The sequence below is a fragment of the Bacillus rossius genome (genome assembly GCF_032445375.1).
Source record: "Bacillus rossius redtenbacheri isolate Brsri chromosome 4 unlocalized genomic scaffold, Brsri_v3 Brsri_v3_scf4_2, whole genome shotgun sequence".
Classification (NCBI taxonomy): Eukaryota; Metazoa; Arthropoda; class Insecta; order Phasmatodea; family Bacillidae; genus Bacillus; species Bacillus rossius.
The window spans coordinates 28,642,273-28,665,809 of record NW_026962011.1 but is presented as its reverse complement, the minus strand read 5'-3'; the positions used below and the strand labels follow the sequence as shown (position 1 = coordinate 28,665,809).

The window sequence follows — 23,537 nt, the reverse complement described above, 5'->3', positions numbered from 1 at the left end:
ACTCTACTGATCACGTGTCCTGGGCCAAGGGAAGGACTCCACAACCCTCTGCACAGTCGGGCTGGTGTCGTCTGTTCATTGGCTGCTGTTCATGTCCGTGTTCGTGGCCGGCGATCCGGGACTCCGCGCGAACCATGGGCCAGGCACGGCACTAAGGCGAACCAGAGAAGCGTCGCAGTTGCAGTTGGTGACGCCGTCCTCCCAGTGCTTCAAGAGGGTCTTGTTGGGGGGGAGGGGGGGAGGAGGTCACGCCGTGACCCCGGCTCCCTGATAGCGCCGGCACGGACATCGCAGGGCAGTCGACCACAGCCTGTCGTGGAGTCGCGACGCCTGCTCGCTCAAGCGTCACACAGCTCAGGTAGGTTTGTTCAGGTCTGTTGCCACACTACACACGTAGCAGCACGATCCGATCACTCATTAGTAGAGACCTGCAAAATTCGCGGATTCATTGACCTCTAGGATAGACTCCACAGTCCTTTAAATACTCGTGGAAATGACACCTGTTCATTGGCTACTGACGCGTGGGACGTCTCAACCAGGCTGTCCGTAATTCGGCACTTTCTTGGTGTAGTGTTTCCCATTGGCTCACAGTTCCCTGGATAAAATGTGGGCCAATCGCAGAAGCGGTACGAAGGTATAGTTGTTTTGATGCTAGCCAATCGCGAAATGAATCCGCGAATTTTGCATGTCTCTACTCATTAGACCTGAAAAATTCGCAGATTAATTTCGTGTTATGCTAAAATTCAAATAATTATACCTTTGTGCTGCTTCTACCATCGGTTCACTGTTAATCTGGAGGACTGGGGGCCAATTAGAGACCCTCACTCATAGAAGTGCCGAATCACAGGCCACCCAGTCGAGACGACTCACAAGTCGGCAGGCAATGTACAGGTGGCATTTGCCCGAGTGTGTAGAGGATATTGGAGTCTATCCTGAAGGTCATTGAACCCGCGATTTTTTTCCGGTCTCTACTCATTAGACTGCAAAAAAAGGTATATACGACGCTATCGATTATTTCCTTTGTAATTGCCTGCAGGAGAAGCCACCTCCCTGTTTGGCTGGGCCATTCAAGACGCGTTTGCTTCCGCACCGGATGGCTGTGATTGGTGTGCCGACAGTAGACATGCGCCTGAAATAATCCCAGCCAACCACAATACACAAATAATGCTACAGCTGGTCTGAGAATAATTTCGCGAAAAAATACGTAGACCTGGCTAACCTGCCTGGCTATTTGCTGCCCTAGTCCCTTTTCATTTGCAACAAAATTCACACACAAAAAAAAGTACAGGGTTCAGTTCAAAATTAACCATTTTGTTTTTTTGGTCAGAAAATTTTTCGTACGATGAAATATTTTTTCGACCAAATCTGTGCACTTATTTCGCCAAACGGAAACAAATATTTTGTCATTTGTTGCGGTAAACATACCTTCCTCGAGAAGTTCTCCCAACCGCTGGAGATTGGAAGTTTTCCGAACATTTGATGAGGAATCCGCGACATGCCAAATTGCAAAAGTGTGTTATTAAGTATTGATTACTATGACAGGAAAAATTCGCAGTTTCACTTAGCTCTGGAATGGACTCCACAGTCCTGCGTACAATTGGGTAAAAGTCCACTGCTCATTCAGAAATGTATGGACTGGGTGTCCTGTGATTCGATACTTTTATTGATGAGAGTTTCTCATTATCACAGAGTCCGTCACATAAACTGTGAGCCAATCATATAAGTGAGTCGAAGGTATAACTGTTTGAATTCTAGCCTACCTCGACCTCGGCTGTTCTTTGTTTCAAGAAAAACGTGGCAATCTATTCTCCACGAGTGTACAAGCGTTATGACGTGTTTAGAGTACGTGGCACAGGGCACACAGCCTCTAATGCGCATTCGTTACATGATTCATGCGATGGAGAATTTTGATTAAATACAATTTCTCGGAACATACGCCACTGTAGACTTGCACTGTTTGTCGTGGGAACAATTCAAGAATCCAGTGACCGATATCAGTCTGTTTGTGCCTGATGACGGGAACAGATGCCAGTTCCCGAAACGTTGCAACTGTTTTGTCATAGGAAACCTACTGTGTTCGTTGGTGTTTTCGTTGTGTTGTCTATAATACCTGTTTAGGTTCATCGTTAAGTTAATCTGTTTCACATCAGCTGAGTTATGCTTGATTTATGTGGGTATATGTTTTCGTTTTTTTTATAATCTTGCATTCATGATTTTTTTTCCCATGACAAACAGTGGAACAATTCAATGACGTATGTCTAGGGGCAGGCATTTTTCGCGAATAAATCGGAACGCCCGTTAGACTGCAACAAGATATACCTGCAGCAGCGGTTTCTTCCTCGCGATTGGCGGCCGTCTCCGAGAGAAGTCGGCGCCTTGTTTGACCGAGCCACTCAGGACGCGTTTACTTCCGTAATGAATTACTCTGATTGGTGTTGTATCAATCGACATGTACCTGAAAGAAATTCACCCCAATCACGAAACACATACGATGCTACCGTGTTTTAACTTATAACTAGTCTCGGAATCTTTTCGCGAAATATGCATGGCCCTACGTATGTCCAATAAATTGTATGAAATCTGTACTGCGCAGTCGCCAATCTCTCCCCAGTTCGCGGGCCTTGTACTCGGTCACCGCACATCTGTGCTACAGCGGACGAGAACTTCTGTTTCAGACCTTGCCGCGCTGCGATGTCGACTCTGCAGCACGTGGTGGCGCTGGTGGCGCTGGTGGCGCTGGGTTCAGGCGCAGATTCCAGCGCCCAGGTGAGCTGACTGCTTCAGCAGGCTCGACTGCACAATCCTCAGTCCATTCGAGCCTGGCTGTCCAGCCAGTAGCTGATGCCCCACAGTGTAGACGTCGGTAAGACGCGCGGTGTGTGTACGACCGGTAGGGTGAGACAACTGCTCATTGGCTGTCACTTGTGTTGTATGCCTTCTCCGTCTCCCGCTGATCCATAGGTAGGGACACCTGTATTTCGCGAATACATTTAGTGTCAAGGTATTTCACAAAATACTGTAGCTTTTCTCCTGTGGTTATTGGCTGAGGTCGGTGAGAGGTGTCGTCCGGCTCTTGACGGTGCCAATGAGAATGTGGTCACCGTACTGCTGCACCCTCTCAATTTGGCATGACTCTTAGAAAAAGCTACAGTGTTTTGTGAAATACCTTGACATGAAATGAAATCGTGAAATACAGGTGTCCCTATCCATAGGACATTATCTCGATAAATGTCTAAATTATTACTAGAGACCCGAAAATTTCGCAAATTCTTTTGGTCACTAAGTGGACTGCAAACATGTATGATTATTGGATCACAATGCTCTCATCACTCCCCTCTACGGCTGGGAGTCAGTTGACCCCCAGTTGGCAGTGCAGTGACCTAGTCTAGACGGTTTCACAGTAATTAATCAGCCAATAGGCAAGTAAACTGGACATTGCGACTGACACCAAATGAATCAGCAACATTTCGAAGAGTCTAGTGATTACCATATGAAACCCTTTTTTTGCGTATCATATTCACGATGGCCAAGACAATACACACGCACTATGTTCGCAAGGCAGTCTGGAGAGATTTTCGGTGCGACTCAAACAGGCATGCTACATTTCTGTTAGTTTTTGCAGCAAACTGAACTTCAAATACGTGTGCAATAAGATTGATTCTGTATTGGATCGCCGTCCATCGGACACGACATGGTTTAAACCCGCGCGAATCACAATCACTTGACATTAGAAGGAAAGTACAAAGTGCATCCCTGTTTTCAAAACGGTTTTCAGTCCATAGAATAATGACACCTCGTTGATTTTATTTACGAATGTGAAGTGTTGTCTGCGGCTGGAAAATGTCGTGATTATTGCATGGTGTATTTGACTTTATTATAGGTTGTTTCGGGATCGTTAACAAACATAGGTTCTTCAGGGTGAAAAATAATATACAAAACCATTAATAAAAATCTCAGTTGAACACGAAGATCAAATTAAGAATTTCAGAAAATAAAATAACAAATTTATTCCGTTCATATAGACATCAAAAAATTAAATAACTGGTATTGATAATTTTTAGGTTTGCAATTGTGGTGTTTACTAGATTAAATAGTTTTGCATATCAAAGAGGAGGGAGTAGGCCTATAGCTTCGAATTTCTAGTAGTATATTCAATATGTTTAAGTTCCCCCACGTTTTTTTCCCTTGACAATGAACAACGAACTAAGAAACCTTGCAATGACCGCATCATTAGTAGCTCAGTCCAGTAAGAAAATATTATTTCACACAGATAAGTAGCCAGTGATCAGTGCCTGAAGTAGAACTGCATACCTTCGTATATATACGAAATTATGGGCAAAACGCGATTCTTTTGTTTTTCGCCGGAATTCTGAGTGCCTGCCAATGACTCAAGCATTTTCTTTTTCCATTCTAACTTTTAAAATAAATTGTTTTTATGTGCCTGTAATGACTCAAGCAATTTCTTTTTCCATTCTAACTTTTAAAATAAATTGTTTTTAAGTGTAAGTACAAAATTATACTAAATATTTTACTTTTCAGGTAGGGAGATATGTTCGAGGCGCTCAGGATGCGGACTTGCAGCCCATCAATAACGACAAAAAGGTCAGAGAAATGAGTAAGTCCTATCTATCCGACAAATCCACTAATATATTTGACACCAGAATAAATTTAATAAATGCAGTGCTCATATTTTATACTGTCGCTTTTTTTTTTCAAAGTATTGATGAGTTTGTTGGGATTAGAAAAATCTTTAAAGCACAGTTTACATAAAAACCACTTTTGTGTTTCTTAGGCGTGTAACCCGGAAAATTTCACAGGTAAATATCTGCGAGACACTGCAGAAATGCTTCTTTTAGAATAATGATTCATCAGTATTGCGTAATAGCCTGAATATTATCAATATTAAAGTTCAAATCGTAATATTAAAGCAGTAGTGCATTATGGTAGTTTTTTTTTAACAGTTATTATTCGATACTTACAGGTTCGCATTCTACAAATGCAACTCGAAGCTAAAGAGCGAGAAAACCAGCAGATTATTTTGCAGGTAATATTTGACTAGTTTACACTGTAATTCTTTTGAGTCCTTATTTTAAATGAATTTCTTGGGGTAGAGTGTGGATTTTGTACAGTTTCAACTTCATGAAATGCTGGGTCAATTAGCGAATAGTTTTAACAACATCATTTGCTTCGTACTTGTTTACTTTTCTCCAACTTAAGCACTTGGATCACAGTTTACACTCGTGTAAAGGGAAGACTGTGAACCAGTCACGAACCTATACAAATAAGGATGTCATTTTGTGGAACCTAATAAATAATTCTCAGGCTTGACTCTAATCAGAACAGCTGCAGGCTGGAATCTCTACACTGACCGTTCTTCACTCGAGTTGCTTTTGCTATCTCGACTGTTAAATTCATTCCTGATTGACTACGTAGTAAGGAGTGCATGACTGAGTGGTATGTTTGAGAGAAAGGTTGGAGACAGAATAAGAACAGGGATTGACATAGATGCTATCGGACAAGACAGAGAGGTCGGTTTCCAGTAACTGCAGCAAGAGGCTACAGAAAAGGACGGACAGGGAACTCTTTTTCGGACACAGTAACGAACTTTCGTCAGTGTTAACACATGATTATGAGATTCACTCTTTACTGAGTCACTCAAAATGCTTCAGTTGTCAAATGTTTGTGATCGTCAGGAAAATTACACAACTATCAGTTTTAAAATATGACACAATCACGTGTTTCCATGTGTTCAGCATTCGCCAAATGATGTCGCATAATTTACTTATAGTTGCCTATTGCATAATTAAAATATAAAATGTATTTTGGCATAGTTTCATGAAGTGCATAAAAATTGCTTGTTATAAATTTACGTGTTTGTGTATTTTGGTGTGCCTGCATCAATGTGAAACTTGCATGTTATGACAGGTTAAAAATCTCAGCGGGCTGCTGACAGAGGCAAATCAACATGTACAGGAACTTACGGAGAGAGAGAAGCATCTAAACAACACAGTAAGAGATATTATTTCAGTAAAATAATATTAATGAAAATATCATAAACATATAGAGTTTAAAAAAATATTTAGTGTTTTTAAACATATTCTTGTGCTAAAATTATATTTCAAAAGTGATTTTATCTTGCGTACGTACATTTTGGTTCCAGTTATTAAGACAATATAAGCTATTAGGATGTTATATATGTTATTATATAAATAGATACATTTATAACCTGCAGCTAGAGTTAAACTAAAAAGTTTCTAAGTTCTTAATTTCAACGTAAACAAATAAATATAATATGTTGAAAGACTAATTGCATGGTGTTTTAAAAATTCATCCAGTCTGGAAAAAAAAATAATTTTCAAGCTGCTCCATTACGCAGTATTTAAGAAACATACACAAGTGTGTTTCACATAACAGGTAAAATCAAATTATTCGCCGTTAAATTAACTTAAAGCTATTAATTGAATCATGTTTTTTATTAAATGGTTTTACATTAACATTTGCCTATTTTAATTTTACAGCACGAAAAAAAATTATTTAGGCCTAAGATACTAAACTAATAAATGATGCTGAAAATTATTTATTTTCAGATTTTAATTTTTCGAACGAAGATAGAGGTGAAAAATGTTTTAAAGTTATCAGAAGATTCAGCATGAAACTAAACAAATTTTTATTCCTTTCTAGGTTAATAGACTTTCTCAAGAAAAAATTACCTAAACTCACAGCATGCAGATCTCAACAACTAGGTTATAAAAAAATTACGATTAAAATTTTACGTCAATGATAACCGAGAATTTCACTAAGCAGATATGACGTGTTTCAGCAATAGATAAGCATGTGTTACTCGATAAGGTATCACAATAGAAAGTGTATCGGCTTCGTCTTCGACAGGGTAGATTTGAAGATTCTCTGTACACTCAAGCAATATTTACTATTCCACTTTAACGTGAAAACCATTCGCTCTCTTCTTGACTGTTTATGCCACATGATGTACGCATACAGCCACCTGGTAGGAATTTGCTCTTTTGCCCACAAAAAGGCTTGTTGGAACAACTATGCTCCAATATTTAAGTCAACGCAAGATGGCTAAAATAGTTAAATCTTTTCTTGAGGGAAACTTTACGTTGCTAAATGTTTCTGGGTTTTTGTGGTTTCAAATGTTTATAATACTGTAATTAAATACATTTTTTTTTACTTATTAACAAATAAAACTGTATTATTTCCAATTACCTATCGTGTGTCAGGAAAATTCTAACAGGTAGAGTTCGATGTTGCTCGTGGGAGTCCCTAGCTTTGCTCGTGTGAGTCCCTAGCATTGCTCGCGTGAGTCTCTAGCATTCCTCGTGTGAGTCCCTAGCAGTGATCGTATGAGTCCCTAGCATTGCTCGTGTGAGTCCCTAGCAGTGATTGTATGAGTCCCTAGCATCCAGGTCTGAGGCAATCAGGGTTTGAGTTCTGGCGAGGTAGTCCCGACTTCCTGTGATTGAGAGCGTAATGGACCTAGCTTATTTCCGGTGGGGCCACATACACTACATTTCTCAGTTACAGTGTAGTTGGGCTTATCGTTGGAGGATACATAGGTGGGGTATGTAGCAATACCTACGTTCTGTGACCACACTAGTCTATGCTGTTTATTCATTGAGTGTGTAAGAATTTTTCCCTGTTTAAAATTTGCTGAATCTACGTTGGGGCATTTTGGGCTACCTCTTTTCCAACTACAGAAATAATACAATTCATCAGATGGTTGTAATTTAACCCGTTGTTTAACTAGTCGAAAATTAATTGTGCTTAAAAATAACTCAATTTCGTGATACAATAACTTGAAACGTTTGTTTATTCCTAGCTCTCTGTTTCGTTTCATTCAGTGGATTGCATTGTTTTCAGAGTAGAGGTAGTTGTGTGCTACTCCATTGCCAATAACTTCAGCCGTACGTATGCTTTCAGAACAAACTGTCCACAAATATTTTCGAGAAAATGTGTATGGCTCTAATGAATGAGTAGCTAATTGTTTCGACATGTAACTGTGAGTAATGTGACGTATAATAGCGATAAGAAACGTTTAAACATGGGTTTTAAACTTGTGTAATTCCAGGTGCAGACGCTCTCCAGACGGCTTCAAGGACCGCTCAACAGCCCTCAGGAGTGTTCCGTCGCCAAGCCTGAACTGGACCACGTGGTGAGTCGGCGTCGGAATGAGCGCTAGTTCCTCCTCTGGCCGCAGGCGGCGCCAGTTGCTAGCAGCTGTGGCACTCACGCCCCCATTCAGCCGCGCTGTGGCTCTGCCGGCCAAAAACAAGCATCCGTTCCCCAGGGCTACCGGAGTTACTGTGGTATCAAACACTATTTCAAAAAACGTATGTACGCGCGTTAGAAGTAATACTTGCTTGGCGTGATAAAATGCCTACTAACTTTAATTATGCATGCAAAAATAATTAATAAAAAGAATATTATAATAATAGGACTGGGGTGATATAATAAATACGGCTGATAAAGTAAAAATTCAATCAAATTTAAATCAATAATAACATAAACATGTGTATAAAATTAATTATTTTATTGAGTAGCTAAATTACTCGGATATTTTTATTAATAATGAAGTTCCATAAATGTGCTGAATGTATTCTAATTGATTAGATTTTAATTATTTATAAAAAAAATGATAAAATTTATAATGCAAATAAATTATACATACGGAAACATAAACTCATTTAAATAAATACACTTCAAACTACACTTAAAATAGTTTATAATCAAGATTTCTATAACTAATATTCAAAATAATTAAACCTTTTTAATTATATGGACAAGTATTCAATATCAATCACTAAAGTATGTGATTTAAATCACATATAATTTTATGTGTGTTGTTACGACCTATTTGGAAATAATTGGGTTCGTAAGAGATAGCCCAATTAAGTTTTATTACAGTTTTATTAATTACTAAAATTTGAATTATTAATAAATTTTCGCACATAAAAAAGGTCTGATCACATCACTCGTATATAAAAAAAAAAAAGTCTGTTCACAAGTCGCTTATCGACTGTCCAGTTCCACAGTTCGCACTCCTCACTGTAGCCAGGCTCAACAGTGTTTCACCTCTTACCTCGCGCCTGTCCCCACACAGTCTCTCGCCACTCAGCCGCACTCACGCGGTCCCGCCGCTACGCGTCCAGCCACTCTCTAAGGGGTCTCGCACTTATTTACACTCCGGAACTCTCCGAACTCTCGAAAATCCCGCGGAGGCCTGCGTCGCTGCTTTTATAATCTTGACAGACTTTCTGGAACCGTCTTGGGGGGGAGGGGGGTAGGAAGTGTCGCGTCACCCTGGGCCGATTCGCCACCCGAAAAGTCCAGAAAGGCAGTGTTTAGTCGCGCCACTCCGCGCGGAGGCCTCGGGAAACCCAATATCCTTGTTTACCAGTTCCAAAGCAAATAAATTCATAGATTATTTGCACTACGCCGCTTCATTCTTGATCACGTTCAATTGTTAGTATCAACAGCCATTATAAATCTTTAGGAGCTATTTTGGGTTACACTGGCTCTAGAGGTCACATTAATGGACCTAGGACTGGCAATCCAATAATATCTCAGACTCAACTCATGGAAGTATTATACAACTTTTCGGTACGTACTGGTGCACTTGGTCTCATAAAGGTCCTGGTAAATGACAATAGATGGTAAAGAAAAAAACATGTAATATTGTTTGCCCGTGTCAGTGTAACTCCTGGATGGCTTGTTCCATGACACAAGCAGACTTAAGCAAGTAGCCAATACAGGACCACGGTGGATGTAGGTGGATGTTCTGTGTTGCATGCACAATGGCACATGGTGTGTGTTGTTGCAGCTGAGTGAATTCTACAAGGACCAGGATTGGGGGACACTGAGGCGAGGGCTGGAGTCGGCACTGGACCATGACAGCGTGGCCTACCAGCAGCTGCAGACCGTGGCATATGGGCACGCCTTCCCGCTGTGGAGGATCGGCAGCCTCTGTGTTGTACTCTGTGTTGCCTGCACAATGGCACATGGTGTGTGTTGTTGCATCTGAGTGAATTCTACAAGGACCAGGATTGGGGGACACTGAGGCGAGGGCTGGAGTCAGCACTGGACCATGGCAGCGTGGCCTACCAGCAGCTGCAGACCGTGGCATATGGGCACGCCTTCCCGCTGTGGAGGATCGGAAGCCTCTGTGTTGTACTCTGTGTTGCCTGCACAATGGCACATGGTGTGTGTTGTTGCATCTGAGTGAATTCTACAAGGACCAGGATTGGGGGACACTGAGGCGAGGGCTGGAGTCAGCACTGGACCATGGCAGCGTGGCCTACCAGCAGCTGCAGACCGTGGCATATGGGCACGCCTTCCCGCTGTGGAGGATCGGAAGCCTCTGTGTTGTACTCTGTGTTGCCTGCACAATGGCACATGGTGTGTGTTGTTGTAGCTGAGTGAATTCTACAAGGACCAAGATTGGAGGACACTGAGGCGAGGGCTGGAGTCAGCACTGGACCATGGCAGCGTGGCCTACCAGCAGCTGCAGACCGTGGCATATGGGCACGCCTTCCCGCTGTGGAGGATCGGCAGCCTCTGTGTTGTACTCTGTGTTGCATGCACAGTGGCACATGGTGTGTGTTGTTGCATCTGAGTGAATTCTACAAGGACCAGGATTGGGGGACACTGAGGCGAGGGCTGGAGTCAGCACTGGACCATGGCAGCGTGGCCTACCAGCAGCTGCAGACCGTGGCATATGGGCACGCCTTCCCGCTGTGGAGGATCGGCAGCCTCTGTGTTGTACTCTGTGTTGCATGCACAGTGGCACATGGTGTGTGTTGTTGCATCTGAGTGAATTCTACAAGGACCAGGATTGGGGGACACTGAGGCGAGGGCTGGAGTCAGCACTGGACCATGGCAGCGTGGCCTACCAGCAGCTGCAGACCGTGGCATATGGGCACGCCTTCCCGCTGTGGAGGATCGGCAGCCTCTGTGTTGTACTCTGTGTTGCATGCACAGTGGCACATGGTGTGTGTTGTTGCATCTGAGTGAATTCTACAAGGACCAGGATTGGGGGACACTGAGGCGAGGGCTGGAGTCAGCACTGGACCATGGCAGCGTGGCCTACCAGCAGCTGCAGACCGTGGCATATGGGCACGCCTTCCCGCTGTGGAGGATCGGCAGCCTCTGTGTTGTACTCTGTGTTGCCTGCACAATGGTACATGGTGTGTGTTGTTGTAGCTGAGTGAATTCTACAAGGACCAGGATTGAGGGACACTGAGGCGAGGGCTGGAGTCAGCACTGGACCATGACAGCGTGGCCTACCAGCAGCTGCAGACCGTGGCATATGGGCACGCCTTCCCGCTGTGGAGGATCGGCAGCCTCTGTGTTGTACTCTGTGTTGCATGCACAGTGGCACATGGTGTGTGTTGTTGCATCTGAGTGAATTCTACAAGGACCAGGATTGGGGGACACTGAGGCGAGGGCTGGAGTCAGCACTGGACCATGGCAGCGTGGCCTACCAGCAGCTGCAGACCGTGGCATATGGGCACGCCTTCCCGCTGTGGAGGATCGGCAGCCTCTGTGTTGTACTCTGTGTTGCATGCACAGTGGCACATGGTGTGTGTTGTTGCATCTGAGTGAATTCTACAAGGACCAGGATTGAGGGACACTGAGGCGAGGGCTGGAGTCGGCACTGGACCATGGCAGCGTGGCCTACCAGCAGCTGCAGACCGTGGCATATGGGCACGCCTTCCCGCTGTAGAGGATCGGCAGCCTCTGTGTTGTACTCTGTGTTGCCTGCACAATGGCACATGGTGTGTGTTGTTGCAGCTTAGTGAATTCTACAAGGACCAGGATTGGGGGACACTGAGGCGAGGGCTGGAGTCGGCACTGGACCATGGCAGCGTGGCCTACCAGCAGCTGCAGACCGTGGCATATGGGCACGCCTTCCCGCTGTGGAGGATCGGCAGCCTCTGTGTTGTACTCTGTGTTGCATGCACAGTGGCACATGGTGTGTGTTGTTGCATCTGAGTGAATTCTACAAGGACCAGGATTGAGGGACACTGAGGCGAGGGCTGGAGTCGGCACTGGACCATGACAGCGTGGCCTACCAGCAGCTGCAGACCGTGGCATATGGGCACGCCTTCCCGCTGTGGAGGATCGGCAGCCTCTGTGTTGTACTCTGTGTTGCCTGCACAATGGCACATGGTGTGTGTTGTTGCATCTGAGTGAATTCTACAAGGACCAGGATTGGGGGACACTGAGGCGAGGGCTGGAGTCAGCACTGGACCATGACAGCGTGGCCTACCAGCAGCTGCAGACCGTGGCATATGGGCACGCCTTCCCGCTGTGGAGGATCGGCAGCCTCTGTGTTGTACTCTGTGTTGCCTGCACAATGGCACATGGTGTGTATTGTTGCAGCTTAGTGAATTCTACAAGGACCAGGATTGGGGGACACTGAGGCGAGGGCTGGAGTCGGCACTGGACCATGGCAGCGTGGCCTACCAGCAGCTGCAGACCGTGGCATATGGGCACGCCTTCCCGCTGTGGAGGATCGGCAGCCTCTGTGTTGTACTCTGTGTTGCCTGCACAATGGCACATGGTGTGTATTGTTGCAGCTTAGTGAATTCTACAAGGACCAGGATTGGGGGACACTGAGGCGAGGGCTGGAGTCAGCACTGGACCATGACAGCGTGGCCTACCAGCAGCTGCAGACCGTGGCATATGGGCAGGCCTTCCCGCTGTGGAGGATCGGCAGCCTCTGTGTTGTACTCTGTGTTGCCTGCACAATGGCACATGGTGTGTATTGTTGCAGCTTAGTGAATTCTACAAGGACCAGGATTGGGGGACACTGAGGCGAGGGCTGGAGTCGGCACTGGACCATGGCAGCGTGGCCTACCAGCAACTGCAGACCGTGGCATACGGGCACGCCTTCCCGCTGTGGAGGATCGGCAGCCTCTGTGTGATGGAGCTGGCCGAGGTGCTGGTGTCGGGTTCCCGGGGCCCCAATATCACCGAGGCTGACGGCGACACCATCCTGCATGGCGCCGCTGAAGGCGGCTGTATGGCGCTGGTCACGAGACTCCTGGACCTGGGGGCCGACCTGAACGCCAGGGACAACGGAGGTGCCACGCCCCTCGTGGTCGCCGCCAGGTGCCTTCACTCGTTGCTTTTATTACATACCGGTCGTATGATAGCTTTGAGTTTATTGCTTCGTTTTGCTTCTAAACAGCGTTTGGTGTATGTTTGGTTTTAGCGTATGTGTGTGTGAAAATTATTGCCACCTCTTTAGTCTTTACAATTAATTGTATGCAGTATTTTTATAGTATTTGCAGTTTGCTTGATATTGATATGTATTAATAAAATAATCCTTAGACATGATAAAACAATAAAACCTTAAATTTGATAATATTTTCCGATGGTTACAGTTTGGTTAATAAATATGTTGGATAAGATGTAAATCCTTATATTAAGAAAATTGTTGCCCTGACACTAGTTCCCTTAAAATTCAGGATATAAAAGGAACCGACAACCTATGATTTTATACAATGCACTGTCAGTTGAAGCTATGGAGTGCACTAAATGTATTTCAAAAATGATCCCTCAAATTTCAGAATTTGGGATCTTTGCTCAATGACTATGGATTTCTTTAAATGCCGTGTGATTTATTGGAGAACCACTGAACATCATCCATGTCTACATTGCCCGCTTATGCCATAGACTACAGTTTTTTTACTGAAGCAATGTTATTGTGCATACAAACACTAAAACATGCGGTAGCATGGAAGATTCAAATGTAGGTGTGATTTCCCAATTTAAAGTTCATAACATACTAACGCAAAAGGGTTTCTAGCCAAGACACATTTGTTGTTTGGAAAATCACTATCTTCAACTCACCTCAAACAATCTCAGGGATCATCTTCACCATCTCCAAACTTGGATCGTATCTACACCCCGCATCGACGCTGGTCATGATGCAACAACGACGTTGTTACATGTACATACCCAAAGTACTGAAAGGTGTAGAGCCAATGTGAGGTGAAACATCACCTTGTGCACGGTAGTCTCTCGGTGTGGCCAGTGCAGACGGCGTGCAGAGTGTGACCGGGGTGTTGCCGTGTCAGGTACGGCCGCCTGGAGGTGGTGCGGCTCCTGAGCGAGCGTGGCGCCGACCTGGACTGCGCCGATGGCCACGGCTCGACGGGCCTGCACGTGGCGGCGGAAGGCGGCCATCTGGGGGTGGTCCGATACCTGGTGGAGGCTGGGGCCGACCTCGCCGCCCACGACGAGAACGGGGGCACCGCGCTGGACAGAGCGCGGTCCCGGGGCCGCTTGAAGGTCCTGCAGTACCTGATGTCCCGTGCAGCCCAGGCATCCTCCGAGCACACCACGCAGGCTGCATGACCTCGCCAGCAGCCTCCCTCAAGTCCTTCAAGCCAGAGTCTCCGACACAGATGGATACCCCATCCATGTGCATCGCGCTTGGACCCATGCGGCCGGAAGCCAGAACGCAGTGCAGAATGTTGGTGGAGATGTGCAGAGTTTTATTTTAGTGAGCTAACACATAATTAAATAGGACATTAAAAAACACAGCTACACATCGTTCAATTCACGAAAGCAAATTTACTTAAATGAGTTCAAAATTCTGACCAAATGCCCTGGGGAAAAATCATAGAACAAACACTATTATTTAATTATGCAGAAAGTTTGTCATAAAAACTCAATGAAAGTTTGTAACAAGTTTCTATCATGCTTATTACTCTTCACATTACCAGCATATGTAAGCTATGACCAGCAGTGTAAATAGTGCATCAAGCTTGAACTAAAATAGATAGGCCAAATTAAGTTTACAAGTTTAATTTAATCTTGGGCCAGTTTTTAAATGCATTCACCAATTTTAATTTTTAAATGCCTTGAATAAAATTTTTCTCGACAAGTATTACTTAAGTCACTCCTCAAACTCGATTTGTTTCTTTGTAGCAATTTTTAAATTATATCTGAGGTGAGTATTTGTTGTCATTATTGGTGATTCCACAAACTAAAATAATGAAAATAGTACACACAGTAAACTTCAGATAAACTCATCTGTTCTCAAATTGTACTAACCAAATCGAAAGTAAGGAAACCAAAATAGGATAAATCCAACATAGCTTCAATTTGAAGGCTTTAAGTCGAGAATATATAACTACAGAGCCTACCACATTTCCAGAGATGAAGTTCTAATGCTGGAGCTCTTAACCCTCACCCACAACTTTCCCAGCACAAAAAATAAAAAAAGCATACATTCTGTAAAAAAAAAAAATATATATTTTGATTCAGCAACAATCTATAATGTGGAATTTTGTTTCTAAAATTTGTAACCCCCTCCTGAGGCCAAACCAAAAGTGTAACTAAATAAAGGTACAAAAATAGTTGTCAAACCATAACTTATCAAAAGCCTCTGGACGGTAAAATAATCACAGAGGGCAATGCAAAGGGCGATCAGGAAGAACAAAGAAATCTGGCTTGGTCCTGCAACCTTTATTACTAAAGGAAAATTTATTGTTACATCTGAGCAGTCAATGAGCATATAAGATACAAACCAAATCATATACACTAAAGTCATGTAGCAGAGCTTGAACACTTATAATAAATACCTACATTTTTTAAATTATAGTCCCGTGGATTTACTTGCGAGGTGTGCCAATTTCATTATGCCATTAAAAAGAAATAATGGAGCACTATGCCATGGTTCCCGATGTCTCAGAAGCAAAGGCCAAGAGGGAGGGATCGTGTGCTGCTCGCTGCAATCAGTCTGTGATGCGATACATTTGTTCGTTGGCAAGGGCGGTCGTCACGCAATATTCACCAAGAGACCAAAGTGTAAAATCTAGAAGTACTGGAAGCGTGTAGCCAGTCAAACTTTACAAGACTTGTTCGTTATTGAGCCTACAGGATACAGTGAGTAGTAAAAAAAACTCAGTAAATTTCACAGGTGCGAATTAGTTAGCAGCAGTCAGGTAAAATCTTTGCCCAGTGTAGCAATCATGTTACTCTTCAGAGACATGGTTCGTGCGCACAGCACCTGCTCAACAGTGTTGGCCCAGTTACCCTGGGCGCTCAACACAGGGCGGTCAAACTCACTGTCGCCCATCGCGCGCACTGCTTCCCTGTAGTTGTGAGGCTAGGTTAACTTGGCCCAACTGACTTGTGCCAAGAGAGCCAAGAGGCAGAGTCTCAGAACTTGTTATTACAAATATAGGTCCACAGCCGATATTAATTTGCATAATCAGAAAAGAATTGGTGTTTCGGGCCCAAAATAAATTTTTAAAAAATTTGTCAGTTCAAAGCAAATAAGTTTGTGCCAACGAAAACTAATTAAAGTTCCAACTTTATAATTCTGACATGACAGTTTCAAAATGTTAATGCCAAAGTTTCCAAAATATGGGAGGTAACAAAATCTTGATCTGAGTAAATCATAAATGATGGTCCGATCTTACTTTCAGGATTGAGGCCCTCGTAGTTGGCGGTGCGGTGACGATCGTTCGGCATCCTAAGCATAAGCGCAGTTCATGGCTGCGAGGGCGCAGGTCAGGAGAAGCCACGAATGCCCTACTCGCTAAGGTGCTTAATGTTACAAGTCCATAAAATTTCTCCTCTCATTAGCACACTCATAGTACGATGGCGCATGCGCACATGCACCTCAGTGGCCACCATGCAGAACCGATACCAATAACATTTAAAGTCAAAATTATAATACACCTGGTCACATTTATCGTACAACTAAAGCCTGCTTGCTAAACGAGATGTCAGAAGTGGGCCTGACTCCTGCGGGAAAAGGTGACTGTTCGTTTGAGGTGTCAGAGCTGTTGTCGGCTCTAGATATCCTAGACACGATCTAACAAGCCTGCAGGGAGGGTTCAACAATGCGAATACATGCCTCTCGGCACTCATGGCAATCCTCTGCCTCCTCATGGTACCTACGGGTGATCGAAAGATCAGCTAAAGAGGATTCTTTCAGCCGTATCCCAACTCAGGCATCCTCAGCTTTTCTGGATGGGAACTATAGATGGTGAAAGGGCTGAATCTGCAGGCAACGGCAGATGTGACTGAAACCTTTCTGGGGGAGGGGTTCGACTACTGACCCCTGGTGGTGAATCCCAAAGGCCAGTCTCTACATGAAGAGCCCAATGGCTCATGGAATGGATTCTTTGTGCGCCACTGGTGGTACCAGGTGCACTTGGGCCCTAGTCGGCTGTAAACCCCTTGGCTTCGGTACAGGGATCGGGGGAGAGACCGAGATAACTTCGAGGTCCTCCTACTAGCTCTAGCAATGGCACCAATGGTTAACCTAATACGCCATCTAAGTTGGTTGTAGTGCAGGATGATCCTTGTGTGAATGGACATTCTCACTGAAGTTCCCTCTGTCTGTCCGGGATCACATTATGTAGGTTTCGCACTTGGTGATGGTGCTCCGATCGCTTGAAGCAGACGCTAAGTGTTCCCTAGCCCGATGATGAGTTGACGTAGTGAGCGACGATACAGCTCCGGTTACTAGCCTGGACAGCTAGGAGAGGTTGGATATGCCTCCAGGATTACGGGTTTCCTGGTTGACTGAGCAGTCCCGATGAGAAGTGGTAGATTGCGGTAGGAGCCAGCAGTACCAATAAGGTCTAAGGGCTAAGGGCATAGTCAACTGACTAAGCTAAGGGAACGAGGTAGTGGTGATACAGGGATAGGTAGCCTTAGCCTCTAATCGTAGCCAACTCTCTAATGGCTTTCCCGATTCGCACATAGGCGTATCCGTACCCACACCCGTCGGGACCCCAGGGCGGAAACGTCTCAGGTCTAAGAACGCTGGGTTAACAAAGAAAAATGGGGGGGGGGGGGGGGGTAAACCCCTTTGATGGTCTACATGTTAAATGAGTATATGATACACCCAATAAACTATAGTACACGTTAAATATGAAGATAAATTGAAATTTAAATACAGAAAATTAAAGGTATGATAAATAGGACTGTTTATCAAAAACTATAGCAAATTAAATATTGTGTGAAGCACTAAATAAACATAAAACAAAAATTCCTCCAAAATTGTTTTTGTTGTAATAATTTTTCAGTTTGATGCATAAAAATTATCTTAGTAAAACTTGATATCTTATGACAAAATTCAATCAAAATTTAACAAAAAATAGTAAGATTATCCCATTTTAAAATAAAAACGATTTTTTTTTAGTTTATTAAACAGATTTTCTTCGATTTACTATCTTTGATGGCAAAAATCACAACAGAGATTACATTTTTTTTTTTTTAGGAATAATGATACTCGAATAGGTATCTGTACTATCTATATAGATACTAAATAATAACATTGAAAGTGGTTCAACCATTTTGATGTAATGCACTAACATACTTTCTTTCTTAAATCAAGCACTGAAATATCTAACATCTGGACTTTTACATCAAGATAGTGAAGATGATACAGGTCTCCCGCTACAGCATTATATGATCTTGCTCTGATCTAAGCCCAATATTCAGCACAATAATATGGTGGATGTTGATGGAGTCCTTAACGTTTCGTATAACGTATTTTCCTATAGTGTGTCTGTATCATTTTTTTTTTAATTCAAAGAGCATAATACAATGTCTTGCTTCAAAAGTAGTGGACCTCGAATAGCCGCAGCTTAAATTAGTTCAGCAAACTAGTTACTCTCCCTATGGTGTTTGTGTTCTCCCAACAATCTCTAGTGACACAAAGAAATAGTTATCCATGCCATGCTCAAGAAATGAAACTATTCAATTCAAAGAACATAATTCAAATTATACTTTTGAAGCTACGAATGCTGGTGGTTACATAATCGATACACACTGTAGCATTCATTATTAATTTGTTAATCGATTGGTTGACGGATCTAAGGTCAAAGTACTCAGGAAAATTAAACAATGCAAGATGCTCCACTAAGTTTTTATTTTATTTGGTATCGTGTATGTACTGTTGGGATCCTGACGCGTCTACACCGTTTATTAGACAACTATCTGCACAATTGCGAAAATAAATATAGATATGTTGATATTGTATTTTAATAGTTTGTTTTAGGTAAACGTTTAAAACTGTGGGTTCGTCAAATTTGTGTGACTGTGACTATTACAAATATTTGAGTGTTTTATGATTAATATACACGTATATCAACATTATTTGCAAAAATGAAGATACTTACACACCCAAACAGTTTGTCTTCAGCTGTGAAGCCATTTCTTGTAATTCTTAAAATGTTTGGTCTGGCTCCAACCAAATATCGTCAAGACGATTACTCAAATATTCACAGAACGCGCATCGGTGGGACTTTACAGTCTGTTGTTTACATATTTGTATTAATCTTAGTTTTGTATTTTAACTCTAGGAATTCTCCTGACAAAAAAGTTAGTTCAATGCTAGACTTAAATGTTTTTTGGTTTGCTATTACTATGAAAACAGGATGGTCTGTTACTAGTGTGTTTTGTTCCGCAAGCCCTCGAGTCGGCGAGATTGTCAGAAGAATATGTTACTTGGATGAAACGCTTCTCCCGAAGTCCTGGGTTAGTTATCGACATGTCAGTAAATTTCTGTGGTTTCAACTGTCTTGTGTTGCATTATTGGAAATCTGTATTATCTCCAGTGATCACTATATTCGAAATCTTGATACATTTTTTACACTTGGTAACTCTGTAATAACTATGATCTCACGATTTGGGAATTTTATTTTATTTAGACATACTCTTGCTACTTGGGAAGGTTGTGGATTACCTAAACAGAGAACTCGAATGTATTTGGAAGCATGGTATGTTCGGAAATGATCAGTCAATTGGAATGTTATTTTACAACTGGTTTTTTACATGTTCTGATGGTATCGTCCCTCATCCACTCAGTCAAGTCAGACAAGTCAGGCAAGTCAGTCAAGACACTGTGTTCTCTGTGAGTGGAACTTCACAATGCAGAAATCAAACGCATGCTCGGGATATAACTACTGGAATGATAAACAACTTAAGAAAGATTTTCTTCTACCTACATGAAACCTTAATTTTGGTGGACAAAACTTTTGGATTCCAAATATTAATTGCTCTGTTTGCCAGCATTAGTTTGATAACATTCCAGGCAAACAAAATTATTGCATTGATCAAAGTCGCCAGCCCAATAAATTTACCTATAAATTGGTCAGTTTTAATGTCCTGTTTAATGTGGAGTGTCAATCACTTCTCAGTAATCATATCTGCAATTTTCATGTCGCAACATGTTGCTGAAAAGATAGATACGACTGTGTTACTGCTACAGAAGCTAAGCCTTAATAGATACCTCAAACCAACTGCCATGATGGAACTGCAGATATTCTACCAGCAGGTTTCCAGCAGACCTGTAGTCTTCACAGCATGGGGATTCTTCTGCTTGGATCGTCGTACCTTCTGCTCGCTCCTAGGATCCCTGGCAACGTATGTCGTGCTGCTAGTGCAGCTGCGCTGATTTCAACAAGTGATTTGTTTGGTGGATTTAACTTAAAAAACGTATGATTCCATCAGCCATGGGCGGAGAACTCAGTCTGAAGGTAAAGCTCTTTTTTCACATAAATTACGCTGCAGAGTCGCTTAGGGAAATTAAATACTGGGTATTAATGCCCGCCATTTTTGGTATTGCACGAGAAGAGACACCGAATCCCGTCCAATGCTGTCGCATGCAAAATCAAATTGTCTTGTGCAGAAACTAACCAACATAAAACTTTAAAGTTATGTTCGTGCATAGCCTCCAATGGTTAAGTTTTTAATACTTCTTTCACTATAATACGGCAAAAAAAACAATAATACATCACAAAGTGGTTTTAAGGTTTGGCAGGTGATTTAGTACAATGTTCATTATCGAAGGATGTTTCTTTCCAAATGATTTTTGGCATAGTCGCATATTGAACGATATTATTTTAATTAAGAAATACAGGTGATAAAGTTACTTTAATTAAAATAAGTGATTAAATAAATAAATACAATGTTTATGTCTATGTCTGGTGGACAAAGGGGGATCAACACATCAACACTACTGGATAGCCTCCACGCGGATATCGACTCACCTAGGGGTCGTTCCCTCCGCTGCACTCACTTACTATACGGATGCATTCGTTGTACACAAACATTGAAGAGGGTGGGTGTCGATGTGACATAACGGCCTGTGTGACAGAGGAGCACCAGTGATTGGCGTCAGTTCTGTTGTATTTTATGTTTTTTTTAATGTAATTTTTTGATAGGGAAGCCATAGATTTCCAATAAAACTGCTAACCTGCCCCATTGGTTATCCACTTGGAAGCTTGGAGTTTCCTAGCAGTTTGAGAGCTGGTCACCTTCCTAACACTACCCACACATGAGAGTGCTTGTACATATGGTAAAAGGATAGGTTTTCATACACTTGCGAGAAAGAGTGAAAAGGGAAAGGGGCACTATTTATTCCATTGAGAACACACAATACTTGCATTTTTGGTTTACTATCGCATGCATATGTTGAAACGAATACTGTAGTAATGACTACAGTCATTTGGAGTAACTTTGTTACACACAATGATCATAATGTGAATTTATCACTACCAAATCATATTCACATATTTCTTAAGACCAAAACTATTTAAAGATGATATCAGACTACAATATAGCCAACAAATAAAATTCATAAATTTTTCATATTTAAATAATAATCATGATTAAATAGTGGACCAAAGTTACACTTATGTTTTGGATAACTTTGTACCAATTTTATATTAAAATTTTGTATAACAGAGAGTTAAAATCATATTTTGCAGTATCTAATGCGAATACATGTTATTAACAGTGCAACTACAAATGCAAGTTAAATATTTTTTTTAATTCTACCTTCCTGCACACCATGGTACCCAAACACATGTGATCATCTACAGTGAAATGTAAAACAAACATGTACAATTTCAACCATTCATGCTTGAATTAGACCTCACAAGTATTTCAAAATATAAAGAAAGGTATTTACTATATACACCAATATTCACAACACTTACTTCGTTTCCTTTTTCAATAAAAACATAGTTTATAATTCAGTCATCATCATCAGAGCACAGAATTGGATCATTTATGCGCATCATTCCTCGTTTGTTCACAAGTTTCATGCAAGATTCGTCAAGTTTTTTAATTATATCTTCTTCCTGGTACCATATGGCATTTTTCTTATAAGGCCACACCCACGTTTTCCCTTTTCTTGTCATACAGCTTATTTCATATAAAATAGTATTCACTTGATCTTGTCGTTCTACTGTGATCACGTTTCCAGGGTAATGAGCGCCTTGGTATGAAACTATCACAAAGTCCTCAATATTATATTCATACATCGGTTTCGCAAGTTGATTTGTTCACGAAGTTAAAATTTGGAACTTTTGGCATATATTCCAAAGCTGATTCACATATATCAGTGTATCGATTTGCAATCAGTAATGCAGGCTCACTGGTTTCGGCCACATCACAGTTGTTAACAACTATCTCGGCTAAGATGTGTTGAATAGGAGCACTTTCTTCATCATTGTTTTCTTTTGGAGTAGGCACTATTGTTCTAATCCCTAACCTAGCTTTACATCTTCTCCCTCCTCTTGTTCTGGCACTTGATATTGGTCGTGATGCATTCTCTGATATTTCAGTATAACAGTTCCGGTCTAGTTGTTTAGAAATGCTGTTCACTTCAAGTGTTCTTTTCTGTCCACGTATGTTGGCACATTCTTTGTTAATGTAGTATTCTTTGACCTCCTCCGCAGAAATACTTCTTCCTGGTTCAACGGGTAGTCTGTATTTCTTTACTATTTTAACAGTTAGGTCTTACTCCCTAATATCTTCAAGATATTTCTTGAACTCAGTGCCCACACATTCTGTTATGAGTGATACTGGTTTTGCATATCCTGGAAGAGCTTCAAGAACTCTGTTACAGTCCACTAGGTAAAGGCCACTCTTCTCAAAACCTTTAACCAAGTTTGATGATGCTGTGCTTTGACCACGAAGCAAAGCTTTGGCTAACAGTTCACTAAAAACACCTTTGGGTAAACAAACTTTCTTCTTTCCTTCTGGTGTTTTTCTCCACTCACCTAGGACTTGTCTCCAGTTTGTCTTCAAAGATGAGAAGTAGGCAATGTCTAGTGGTTGCAGGAGATGTGTCGAGTTTGGCGGGAGGCATATGAAGCTTATATTGGTTTCTTCACATAAATTCAAAGTTTTAATTGAAATATGGGAGGAAAAATTGTCCCCAATAAGTATTTTCTTTCCCTCTTTCCTTATGGCAACTGGAAGAAAGTGAAACTCAAACCTATCATCAAACACAGTTTGATCCATCCAACCACTTTCAGATGAATTAAGTTTTGTTCCATGAGGTGCATTATACAGCCAGTCTGACCACTTCTGTTTTCCCTTAAATATAATATAAGGGGGTATGAATTCACCCACTGCATTGCCGCAGAACATTACAGTGTAACAAGACTTTGATGTGTTGAGAATTTTCTCTGGATGTCTGCACCCCCGATGGATCAATACTTTTCCTTTTGAAGGGGTGTCATGGA

General features: G+C 42.3%; 1 protein-coding gene across 1 annotated transcript; it reads left to right on the top strand.

Moving 5' to 3' along the window:
* The first annotated feature begins 286 nt into the window (after window positions 1-286).
* On the top strand, window positions 287-14,826 carry LOC134542049 (receptor-interacting serine/threonine-protein kinase 4-like). The gene is made up of 7 exons (XM_063385903.1): window positions 287-358; window positions 2,676-2,766; window positions 4,540-4,602; window positions 5,926-6,009; window positions 8,090-8,173; window positions 12,797-13,134; window positions 14,106-14,826. The coding sequence occupies exons 2-7, from the start codon at window positions 2,692-2,694 to the stop codon at window positions 14,383-14,385; spliced, it is 924 nt and encodes a 307-aa protein (XP_063241973.1). The 5' UTR covers window positions 287-358; window positions 2,676-2,691; the 3' UTR covers window positions 14,386-14,826.
* Window positions 14,827-23,537: the final 8,711 nt, after the last annotated feature.

What these genes read in the sequence shown, in the direction of transcription:
- LOC134542049 (XM_063385903.1), top strand. Translation starts at nt 2,692, where the DNA reads ATGTCGACTCTGCAGCACGTGGTGGCGCTGGTGGCGCTGGTGGCGCTG. An exon ending in GCGCAGATTCCAGCGCCCAG is followed by an intron (nt 2,767 to 4,539) that starts GTGAGCTGACTG and finishes TTTACTTTTCAG; the next exon opens with GTAGGGAGATATGTTCGAGG. An exon ending in AGCCTGAACTGGACCACGTG is followed by an intron (nt 8,174 to 12,796) that starts GTGAGTCGGCGT and finishes GTATTGTTGCAG; the next exon opens with CTTAGTGAATTCTACAAGGA.